At 39.8% G+C, this 12,609-nt stretch overlaps 1 protein-coding gene across 1 annotated transcript in view; it reads right to left on the reverse strand.

The window, feature by feature from the left end:
* The window catches only part of LOC309701256 (uncharacterized protein), a gene marked incomplete at its 3' end in the record, with an annotated part of 71,104 nt that extends 59,002 nt beyond the window's left edge, over positions 1 to 12,102 (reverse strand). Inside the window, exon 1 of the mRNA XM_082525350.1 lies at positions 11,119 to 12,102. Within this exon, the coding sequence (XP_082381476.1) occupies positions 11,119 to 11,216 (98 nt within the window). The 5' untranslated portion in view covers positions 11,217 to 12,102. The remainder of the gene's footprint in view (positions 1 to 11,118) is intronic.
* Between the last annotated feature and the right edge of the window lie 507 nt (positions 12,103 to 12,609).

Here is a 12,609-nt window from a genome sequence, read left to right on the forward strand (position 1 = left end):
GTTTGTGCTCTTCCACACTCAGGTGAACAAATTCTGCAAACATTAACTGTCTTCTGTAGTTTTTAAATTTTAATTTATTGGTCGCTATAAAGGCAGCTACCAATATACCCTCAAATAGCTAATATTGGTTGATATATCTGCAAGGGTGAGCTCTAGTATCAAGGATCTGAGTGAGGGCCATACAGTGGGGCAAAAAAGTATTTAGTCAGCCACCGATTGTGCAAGTTCCCCCACTTAAAATGATGACAGAGGTCAGTAATTTGCACCAGAGGTACACTTCAACTGTGAGAGACAGAATGTGAAAAAAAAAATCCATGAATCCACATGGTAGGATTTGTAAAGAATTTATTCGTAAATCAGGGTGGAAAATAAGTATTTGGTCAATAACAAAAATACAACTCAATACTTTGTAACATAACCTTTGTTGGCAATAACAGAGGTCAAACGTTTACTATAGGTCTTCACCAGGTTTGCACACACAGTAGCTGGTATTTTGGCCCATTCCTCCATGCAGATCTTCTCGAGAGCAGTGATGTTTTGGGGCTGTCGCCGAGCAACACGGACTTTCAACTCCCGCCACAGATTTTCTATGGGGTTGAGGTCTGGAGACTGGCTAGGCCACTCCAGGACTTTCAAATGCTTCTTACGGAGCCACTCCTTTGTTGCCCGGGCGGTGTGTTTTGGATCATTGTCATGTTGGAAGACCCAGCCTCGTTTCATCTTCAAAGTTCTCACTGATGGAAGGAGGTTTTGGCTCAAAATCTCACGATACATGGCCCCATTCATTCTGTCCTTAACACGGATCAGTCGTCCTGTCCCCTTGGCAGAAAAACAGCCCCATAGCATGATGTTTCCACCCCCATGCTTCACAGTAGGTATGTTGTTCTTGGGATGCAACTCAGTATTCTTCTTCCTCCAAACACGACGAGTTGAGTTTATACCAAAAAGTTCTACTTTGGTTTCATCTGACCACATGACATTCTCCCAATCCTCTGCTGTATCATCCATGTGCTCTCTGGCAAACTTCAGACGGGCCTGGACATGCACTGGCTTCAGCAGCGGAACACGTCTGGCACTGCGGGATTTGATTCCCTGCCGTTGTAGTGTGTTACTGATGGTGACCTTTGTTACTTTGGTCCCAGCTCTCTGCAGGTCATTCACCAGGTCCCCCCGTGTGGTTCTGGGATCTTTGCTCACCGTTCTCATGATCATTTTGACCCCACGGGATGAGATCTTGCGTGGAGCCCCAGATCGAGGGAGATTATCAGTGGTCTTGTATGTCTTCCATTTTCTGATGATTGCTCCCACAGTTGATTTTTTCACACCAAGCTGCTTGCCTATTGTAGATTCACTCTTCCCAGTCTGGTGCAGGTCTACAATACTTTTCCTGGTGTCCTTCGAAAGCTCTTTGGTCTTGGCCATGGCGGCGTTTGGAGTCTGACTGTTTGAGGCTGTGGACAGGTGTCTTTTATACAGATGATGAGTTCAAACAGGTGCCATTCATTAAGGTAACGAGTGGGGGACAGAAAAGCTTCTTACAGAAGACGTTACAGGTCTGTGAGAGCCAGAGATTTTCCTTGTTTGAGGTGACCAAATACTTATTTTCCACCCTGATTTACGAATAAATTCTTTACAAATCCTACCATGTGAATTCATGGATTTTTTTTTCACATTCTGTCTCTCACAGTTGAAGTGTACCTCTGGTGCAAATTACTGACCTCTGTCATCATTTTAGGTGGGGGAACTTGCACAATCGGTGGCTGACTAAATACTTTTTTGCCCCACTGTATGTGAAGAGGCTCTCTCAAGGTCCTAAGATAATTCATTCATGAAAAGATAAAACGTAACACTGGAAAGTTTAGCGAACAGAATAAAGTGACATGGAAGAGAGAGGCACTGAGTAAATATCCACAGGTTAGTAGTTTGCTGACAGGCAGCAGGGGAGGCAGACTGAACACAGGTGACCCTGATGACTGGAGGGCAGAAAATCAAAAAGTGTGAAAAGTAGCACAGGGAGGGAGTAACAGTTAAACAAATACACAAGAACTAATGATAAAACCAAAACAGGAAAATCTTGAACCAGATATAATCACAAACCATGTCAAAAGCACATATAGTACACAGACAGACAGATAATACAAAGACACATTATGCACATTGACAAATTATCAAATGCAGGTGCTAGAGCAATTGCACATACTCAAATATCTAGTTTCAGAATTCTGCACACTTAAATGAATTACAGGCGTATAGGAGGAACAGTTTTTGAAAAGGTAAATTCTAACCTCTGCACACTGTCTCACAATTAATTTATTAAATCACAATATTATGGTCCAACCGACCTTCATCAGGCACAAAAAATGCACAAACATAGAATGTTATAAAAATGAAGAATAAGAATTTAGCTTAATTTTATTTCCATTCAAACTCAGTGTTGCACTCTTCAGCATTTCACAACTTCTGAGGAAGTAGCTGGCAAGTGCAAACAACATGCCATCTTCCATACAACCACTGGCAACTACAGCAAGACTTTTGCTAATTTCACCTTTCAACTCCTAGAAACCTCTTCCACCACTCTCCAACTAATTGGGGACTACAGGGTTTACTAACTGGTCTCTAGGCTTGTGTGAATGTGGCTTAAGCAGTTGTTGTCACAACAACCACCTGCAATATGTTTAGGTAACACTCCTTTTTCTGGCAAACATCTGGCAATCGCCGCCTGCCAGATGGTTGCAGATTGGTCTCAAGGCTATCCAGGACCTGTGGGGTAGTATCACCCGATTTGGATCCTTGCAACTTTGTCCACTTCCCTCAAATATGCTTGAAGCTAAATTCAACCCAATCTAAATTAGGTATGAGCTGAGGTAGTTTTTTATTGCATAATCTTACACTCACAGCAGCCTCAGTCTTTTCATGTTTTTTTTTGTTAAGGTTTTGCATAGAGGCAGAACATGCAGGATTCAATTTAGTTTTCCCCATTCTACAAATAAAACTATGTAAGACAAACAGAAGTTGATTAAGGAAAGTAAACAAAGTTTGTCGTGTAACTGCAACATAATGGCTTACTTGCGACTTCCCTTTAACAATTAAAGATAATATAATTATATCATGTGCTGCATTACATCTCGCATTGTGCTGCCAAAAATGTCTTTGCATGCATGTAAGGGACTTTTTCCTGTCTGTTTGGGCCAACAGTAGGAAATTATGTCATTTTCCCCCTTCAAAGCAGAGGAAACCCTTTGATGCAACTTACAATTGGTTAATATACGTTCATGAGCAGAAAATTAAATGAGTTTCAAATAAAATAAGGTAAAGATTGTTTATTTAGGTAAAACTTCCCAAACATGCAAGTTAAATTATTTAAAGAAACAGAAGTGTTGCTGCTTAAATGCCCCACAGAGAAAGTATTTTTTAAAAGTGAGTTTACTCTTCTTGGCTTTCCTGTTCACATTTAATAACACATGGTAAATATTATATGAACTCTCTCCTGTGTTTGGATGTGTTTGGATGTGTTTGGAGGGATGGACACTGAGATATTTTCACAGAATTCCTCGGCTAATTAGGCGCACAGTTTTCCATGTCATCCAAATTTATCTTGACTGGGGCAATGAGAGAGAAACCTCTAAGCCAAAGTATAATGTGAAAGTTTTGCCTCCCCAAACCCCCCAATCTGCTAAAATTTGTGCACAGAGGCTTAATTAGGGCCAAATCTTGTCAAAGCCTCTTCTAGTGAACATCCACTACAGGAGATCACCATAAGGATCCAAACTTTTAACAAACTAATACTTAGTTTCTTTCTGTTTTGAGTTTAATTCAAATCATTAATAGCACCTCTCACTGATGAAATCAAACAGAACGACAAACTACATCTTCCAAAACTACCAGAAAATTTAATGAAGGGCTCGGCTGAAACTGTTTCGAACAAAACTCTCAGCTCTCTGACTTTCAGAGGAATCCACAGCAGTATTCCTGTTTAACGCTTTATGTGTCTCATAAACTGGGAACTGAGTATATATTACTTACAGACTTTAATATCCAATTGATTAATTAATTAATTAACTAAACATTTCAAAATAAATTTAATATAGTGACGGTCAGCTCATGTTTTCAGCTGAGATTTATGTTTATTTAATGTATAAAACCTTATGAATGATACTCAGACATGTGCAAATACAGTTACTGAATGGCTATATGCACCAGTATGTTACAGAAACTACAGCCCACCAGATCTGTGCTGCGCTTAAAAGTTACACCTTTTAATATATCTTTTTAGTCAGCTGTTTTACATGGAAATATGGCCTAAAAAGGCAGCCTAATGTTTATATTTAATATTCTTTTACCTGTTGACGCTGATGTCCCTGTCCACTGATTATGGTAGTAATTAGCTAATAATTATTCATGAATTCGTGAATGGCTACGTTCCTTTCTCTTCATTCTGGAAGAAGCAACTTTAGCCTGGTTTAATGGAAGTTCATTAAACACTCACGAAAAAGTAACCTGTTCTTTTTTTTTCATTTTTATAGGACATATATTTTCTATTAAGTTGTTACCATACTAAAAAATTTTTTTACATATAAGACAGTGTGTATATTCTTAACAAAACCATAATAAACAGTGTTTAATGTCTTACCCTAACCAAGTACTTTTTTAATGCCTGACTATAACCAAGTACTTTTTAATGAGTAACCATCAGCAACCTATTTGTAATTAACAACGTATTTAAAAATGATATGCAAAACTCAAACTTCCTATGCTGGCATGACAGACTCCAGCACTCCTCCAATCTCCAAATGTGCACTTTTTCTTTATTTTTAATCAGGACACATGAGAGTGGACAGATAGAAAAAGCTACAATGACATACACGTCCCCCTGTAAGTAACTCATGTTCAGTCTAAGCGTTCAGTATTCTTTAGTCCCAGGCTTACCAGGTATTTCAGTAAACTGTGTTTAAATTATATCTTTTTGTTTTTTACGTCTATATATCTATTTTAAGTCTTTTTTGCACCTTGTGAGTGAGTATTGCTTTAATTTTGTCTTGGAAAAAAGGTCATGGATTACAATAATATTGAGAAATTCATGTTGAAAAACTCCAAAAAAGTAAATGAAAATTGATACCCAAAACACAAATCAATAGATTATACGTTGTGACTAAATCACGAGCTGCTGTGAAACCTGGTTGAGTAAGAAAGTAGTGAGAGCTACACCCGAGCAGCTCATCTGTTCCAATTGCAGCTCCTTTATCTTTACTAACACATATGCTAAATATGTAGTGTCAAAACTTGCTGAGGTTTTTAAGTCACGCTTCAATTATTAAGAAAATCAATCATATTAAACAATTTAAGAGAATTTAAAAGACTGCAGAAAGATTTACTTACACGCACTGGTCACGTTTTTAGATATACACCCTCAACTCATTTTTAATGCATCTTAATGCATTTTCTTCCAACGTCAATCCCACAATTTAAGGGCCTTTAAGAGCAAATCTCTAATTAGCCAGTCACATAGCTGCAACTCAGTGCATGTAGACATAGTCTAGATGAGCTGCTGAAATTCACACCAACCATCAGAATGGGGAAAAAGACGATTTTCCAGCACAACTATCTTTAGGGTTTATTGAGCGCAGTAAGAACAGAATGGCCACACTAACAGGAAGGCAACAGTGACTTAAATAAACACCCGTTACGACCAAGGTATGCAGAAGACCGTCTCTGAATTACAGCAGCAAAAGACCACTCCAGGTGCCATTCCTGACAGCTAAGAATGGGAAACTGAGGCTACGATCCACACAGGCTCACCAAACTGAACAGGAGCAGGTTGGAAAAATATCGCCTGGTGATGAGTTACAGTTTCTGTTGCAACATTCAGATGGTAGGCAGTTCTGAAGGTAAAACCTGGTACTAGCAAAGTGAAGTGAACGGTGAGGGTATGTAGCTCCACTGATCTGGTCTGAGCAACTTTTGGTGGAAACTCTGTGCGGTTCCTAAAGTCAGTTAATTAGAAAATAAATAAGAACCACAATTTAAGGGCCTTCGACTGTTATTCATTTTAAATATTATTATAGGATAAATATTATGTCTTGTTATTAAATGGCTACCTGCCATGCAAAGCACATTTGAGTATCCGTGATTCAGGATAACGTCAATTTCCACAGGATTACTATGCATGTACTTTTGTGCTTTTGCACCACTTATTATCGAAGCCTCTGCCATCAGTCTGTGAACCAGCAACAACAAAACAGACATATTTTTATAGATCAAACTAAACGTTCATCTTTTTCTTCCAACGTCAATACCAAAAGGGTGGAAAAACACCGAGGTCATTTTCCTGAAACAGAGATCCAGATTACAGTCGCATGTTTTTGTGCTTTTCATAATCCTTCATCCGTTCCGTTTCGAGCGGGCGCATAAAACCGCCCGTTTTTACTCGTCCGCCTAACTAATGCGTTTTGTTTTGTTCGGAGCGACTCTCAGCTGTCAGTGTTTGAAACGCGTCCTCCTGGGGTTCGGCGACACTTTCACGCTCACCGTGATAGCTGTGCATTAATGTCACTCACATGCTCGACACCCATCTATATGCTCCAACATGCACACACATGCACTCACACACCGAGATAAATATAGTGCTGGCTATCTGTGTCGCACAGGCGTGTTAGCGAACACACAGGAAGCATAGAACGACACACACCTGCATATATTTGTTTGTGTGGTCTGGAAGTGCGCACACACAAACATACATACAAGTCTTTTTTTTTTCTTCCCCTCCTTTATTTACAATGTTGCTGTGTCAGTCTGCAGTGTTATAATCTCCGACACATTTACATAACATATATTACCCCCGCTGTGTTGACGGCCAAGTAAGTACTCAAGCTCATCCCGGCCCCTTTTCATATTTACAGCGTGACTGATTTAAGATGGACTGATTGTGGGGATTTAATTACGGGGGACACAATGGCCACACAATTCTGTTTTCTTCTCTTCCCTTCTTGCGAGGCGCTGACACGCAGCACACTCGGCTGCACACTGCCGAGGAATGTTTTACACTCCAAATGAGCTGTGCTTGCAGAAGAATTTAATTTGATCTGCTGCTGTAATTGTGCTCTCAAAAAAAAGAAGAAGAAGAGGAGGAGGGGGAAAGGAAAAGGAGAGGTGGTGGTGGAGGGTGGTTGAGGCGTGCTGGGGTGGGAGGGGTCGTGCAACTTTAAAATGTAATATGCACAAAAAGTAAATTAACTCAAGAGGAGAGGCCCTTGTGATGTGTTGACACTTGCACTCTTACAGGGGAAGAGTGGAAGGAGGAGGAGGGAGGGTACAGAAAAGAGGAGGGGGTTAAGAAGAGGAGGAAGGAGGAAAAAAAGAGGGAAGGGGGGGCCAAGAAATGGCCATGATAAAACACCACAAAGAAAAGCGTTATGAATTTTATTAATGACTTGCAAGACAGTATGCAAAACATCAAAGGTCCACAGGAAAGATTAATGACCCTGTGTGAGACTGTTTAATTACCTCCAGCTAATTAGATTCTTGACCAAATTTTTAATATCTGCGTTCGTGCCCGACGCCTAATTGAGATTCCACCGTATTTATCAATCTTTAAAAAAAAAAAATCTCAGTGGTGTGGGGGTTTTTGGTTTTGTTTTGTTCCCTTTAGCCTTTCTCCTGCTGATCTCGACACTTCGTCGCCGTTTAAAGAGCAAATAATCTCGCCCAGGTTGGACGGGGAAGGTTTCCAAAAACAAAAAAACAAGAAGCCGCGAAGGAGGACTGATGGTTATTTACTCGCTAACAGGAGGAGGGCTGCTTATCAACCTGATCTCGGTTTCTAATGAAGTGCGCTTGCTAATAAACAGACTTAGCCAGCTCTGTCAACTCTCCTTGTTGTGCCATAATTCTCTTATCTGGACCTGAGCTGCGAGAAGACGGGCTCTCCGAGGAGCCCGCTCTCCTCTCCGTCTATGTCTCGTTTCGCCTCTCCTTCCATCTCCCTCCTCCGGATAATCCGGGTGCTGTTTACCAACACACACACACACACGCACACACACACTGGGTTTCATCTAAATCGTTAGCTTTGAACTTCCAGCACACATTATCTGTTCTGTGACCCTGTTGTTGTTGTTGTTGTTGCGGCTGCTGCAATAATTGCACTTGGATTATTGCAGTGAAGTCAGAGATGACTCTTCCTCTGGGTTCTAGGCTTCTTTCTTTCTTTTTTTCGCACACACGTAACGCCGCGGCTGTTTGCTCGGCCGTTTTGCCATCTCCAAATTGTATCGGGATCATAACTTCAAGTTCATTATTAAATCTGAGCAGAGAGCAGAGCTTCCCCACCTCCAGGCTGCAACATGATTACCGAGGAAGGGGAATAAGAAAAGACTGAATTCTGTAAACTGCTCATTATGCGGACTTTTCTCGAGACTTACTCTCTTTTTTTTCACCTTTTCAGGCCTCTGCGAGTACTCAAAAAGTTATTAATTGGACTGCTCATAACTCAAGCTCGCAGGGGGGGAAACATGCAAAATTTATAAGAAGGAAAACAGTTCAAAGATTGAGATTCTATTCTTCAATTTATTTAAAACTTGTGAACTTTTAGCGCTTTAGAATTGGCATAAAGTGTCTCTGATGTCCATGTTAACTTCAGATTCACAGCGGTGCAAACGCGAACCTGATTTTCCTCAAAGGCTGGAGTGTTTCAAGTACTTCAGAAGCATCTTTGCAGAAGAAGGTGCCACAATCTGAGCCACGCACAGCACCATCTGCTGTGCAAACATCTGCATTACAGTGGTATCCCACTTCCACAGCTGACAGGCACAAACAGGCAGGGCAGCCGTTCCGGACAGCAGTTCACTGTGAAATCATATCACTGTGTCAAGTTTCACAACACTAGTTTGAGAGCGCGTGTGTGTGAAGGGGGGTTTTAGGCCTTTAATTAGAATGGATTCAATGCATCTATAAAGACCCCCACCCCTTCAACCCTTCCTTCTGCATTTCTTCTACTTTACTTTCAGTCCGTTCCACCCTCGTTCTTCCTCTCCCTCCGTCTCTACTCGCCTCCATCTGCTTCTCCGTCTCCCCTTTAAAGACGGAGATCTAAATAGGAGTAGATCACCTCCCTCGCTGGCGTTTCATTAGAGGCAATTAGAAAGCCGATGCTGCAGCGTCCCATAAGGCTCGACGGGGAGAGGCAGGACGCGGGCCGCATTAGCTCGTTGAGATGAAGTATGTATGACAACGCTTTCATCAACGTGCAACAATTCCTCGCCGACGTCTCCGAGCCGACTGTCAGAGGTACCATTCTGACAATTATGACAATTAACACTGTCAAAATAAAGCCATTAGCTTAGCGAGAGGGCAGAGCAATACACTTAATTACAGGGTTTTCTGTCAAAATGGATTCCCTTCAGACCGTTTAAAGGAGGGAAAAAAAATGAAGGAAAGACATGCGATAAGTTGAGTATATACAGTGGAGGCCAGGGTGAAATAGCTGACATCTGCCACTGCGTTCATGCACGCCCCGGGGTCGAGGCACCCCCGAGCTGCAGCTTCCTGTCCCGTAAGCGTGACTTGCACACAGAGCGGCCTAGCATCAGATTAAGGAATAACGTGGACGTGATGTTCAAATGAGCAAAAGAATTTTATCTTGATGATTAAACCACTTTTTCTGCTTCTTTTAATACTCATTGGTGTCTTATGGTTTATTGTTTGTTTTTCAGGTTGTAGTGGGGTTTTAATTTATCTTTATTTCTTGGGGGGGGGGGACTACAAGGCGAGGTGGACCACAGCAAATCTATGTGTACCCTCACAGAAATGTGTTACATGAACTGTGACACAGCACAGGAGCCTGAAATTTATTTAAGTGGTAGTCCTGCTTCTAATACTACAAAGGTTTAAGCCTAAACATAAACTTAAAACACCTAGCTGACACCGAGCCTGATCTGTGTTAGCAATTAGCTTATAAATTTGTATCAGCATTTATAAGAGAAGATAAATTAAAATTTAAAACGGTAAAGAACAACTGAGTTGTGCAAGTGTTGATGTTAAATATCCCAAAAGGTTGATTCTGTTTATCTGGATGTTACTTTTCTCATTCAAGTTTCCCCGACCAGTACATTTGCACAATGACTGAAACTAGCCCACTGAATGAACAATGGGCTGTGAGGTCAGTTCCTTCAATAAAACGCTACATTCAGATGAACCGAATCAACCTTTTATGATTTTCCTACCTGGATGATTGAGCATGCATCGAGACGTTGATGTTGCATAGTTTGTGCACAACCAACTTACCTGAGCAGAAGCAAGCAGAGCGTAACTGTTGTGATAATAAAGCGTGTGATTGAACTACACTGTGATATTTTCTTAGTGGGGACTCATAAATAATTTAATTTTAAATCATCTAATATCAGTATTAGTATAGTATAAATCTGGGGTTCTTGCGCACAAAAAAGGAATAAGCAAGTACAAAAACAAAATAAGGAAACTAAATTAGAACATTAGCATCAGCCAAACAATTATCGCCGTAGGATTTATCAGTATGTGCCTCTCTTACAGGGAAATGCCAAACAATTGCATCCAAATAAAAATCATGATGGATTAAAAACAGCTTTAAAACTGTTGCATTATTTTATGCATTTGTTGTAACCAGTGTTGGTCAAGTTACTTGAAAAAAGTAATCAGTAACTAATTACTGATTACTTCCCCAAAAAGTAATCCCGTTACTTTACTGATTACTTATTTTCAAAAGTAATTAATTACTTAGTTACTTTTTAAAAACACGATTTACAACCTGAATAGGTGATAAAGTGATAGATCTTTCAGCCCAATTCTACTTTTTCTACATAATCCATCATACAAAATGTAATCAAATGGAAAAGTCCCTTTTTAAAACTTGTTTTATTAGTTTTAATCTTTTAACTTTATGCATCAAGCAAAAATTTAATTATATGCAACATTCTCTGACTGGAAGAAATTTGTTTAATATTTAAACCTATTTTCTGCACATTCCAGCACATAAAATTTTTGTGTGTGTGTGTGTGTGTTAACACTCACATTTTTTCAAAAAGATGCAAGTAAAACACAGCAGAAAATAAATAAAGTCAAAGACTAGCGGTCCTTTTGCTCTATTTTCACCTGTAAAGCAGGAGTACGGTAGGCGGAGGTTTACCCTGGTGCAGGTGTGCCGCAGCGGTCAGCGGAAGAATCCGGGAGTTTCTCTGTGAGTTTCCCATTACGTCGTAGCGCACTCGGTGCTTGCTTGGAAGTTTAGGGATTTTTTTCGCTGTAAAAAGAAGTTTTTTTCCCACGCACGATGGACGCTAATGTTTTTGTCACTTTTTATGGAATCAAACTCAAAATAAGGTCAGTACTTCCACGCTTTAAACGCTGCACGCTCATACTCTCTCCGCACTCGATATATTATCCATTGTTGATCTGCACACAGCTGTTGTCATGAACGTTGCACTTGCTTACGTCACTGTCATGAGACATCCTTCAAAAAATCACGGTTTTAGTAACTCAGTAACGCAGCGTTCCTACGGGAAAGTAACAGTAATCTAAGTAACGGTAGTAGCTCTTATAAACGAGCTATAACTACTAGTTACCCTCCAACAAACCACATGGTGGTTTTCTTTACCACACCTGACAGTAAAGTTAATCGATTTTAGATTGTGTTAGACAAAGTAAGAGACTTGATCTGCTGTTTTCATCATTTCCTCTACAGTGGACTGCAAGCCACCGTGGTCCTGTGCTACCAAATGTCACAGGGTGTTGTGTTTTTAAGGTGTTCTTGTTTTTTAGACATCAGCTACAGCTTTTAAGTTAGCTCATAGAGTATTATTGTTAACAGTCAGTTCATATTTTGTTACTTTATTGTTACATTGCAGTTAAGCTATCTCAATGATGCACATACTGTATGAAAACGATGTTAGTTTATTTGTATGCTTTTCTAAATTTATGTTTACTGAATGTCTTACCAACATATCCATGCTCTTATATTTTAGTTAATTTGCACAACAAAGAAAAAAAAATAACTACAATAATTTAATGGGTAACATTATTACTGTGATTTTGATGCCAAAATTTCTATAGCAGCCATACGGAAACCTTTATTTGCAATTCTGTTATCGGTTCTCATCCATATCAGATGTCATCATGTTGCCTAGTAACCAACTATAGTTGATGCATTTTAGTATTTATGCACCTGTTATTTTTATTTCAAGACAATAACATTTTCATTTTCATCCACTAAAAAATGGCTCATGCATAATATATTAAGTTGCCCAGCAACCACCTAGTAAATGACTGAAATTACATGTATATAGTACAGTATCAGGACCTTAGTATCACAGAGAACCCACAAAGATAGGCAAATTGTTCCCACTCAGAAGTTAAAATTTGTGTCAGTGTGTTTTAGTTAGCTATCACACCACAATGCCTATTAAAAGGAAACATTTTACCATTTCACCCCTATTTTTTTAATCTTTATTGTCAGTGTGATTAAGTATTACATTTTGCAAACAGACCAAATAATACTGTAGCATGGGCATGTACTACCACTCATAAAATATCAGCATCACACATTGTTTTGACCACAATAAAGAGTTTTGAGAACCCAGATGGTGA

Source organism: Aulonocara stuartgranti, assembly GCF_965226115.1.
Source record: "Aulonocara stuartgranti genome assembly, chromosome: 23".
Lineage (NCBI taxonomy): Eukaryota > Metazoa > Chordata > Actinopteri > Cichliformes > Cichlidae > Aulonocara > Aulonocara stuartgranti.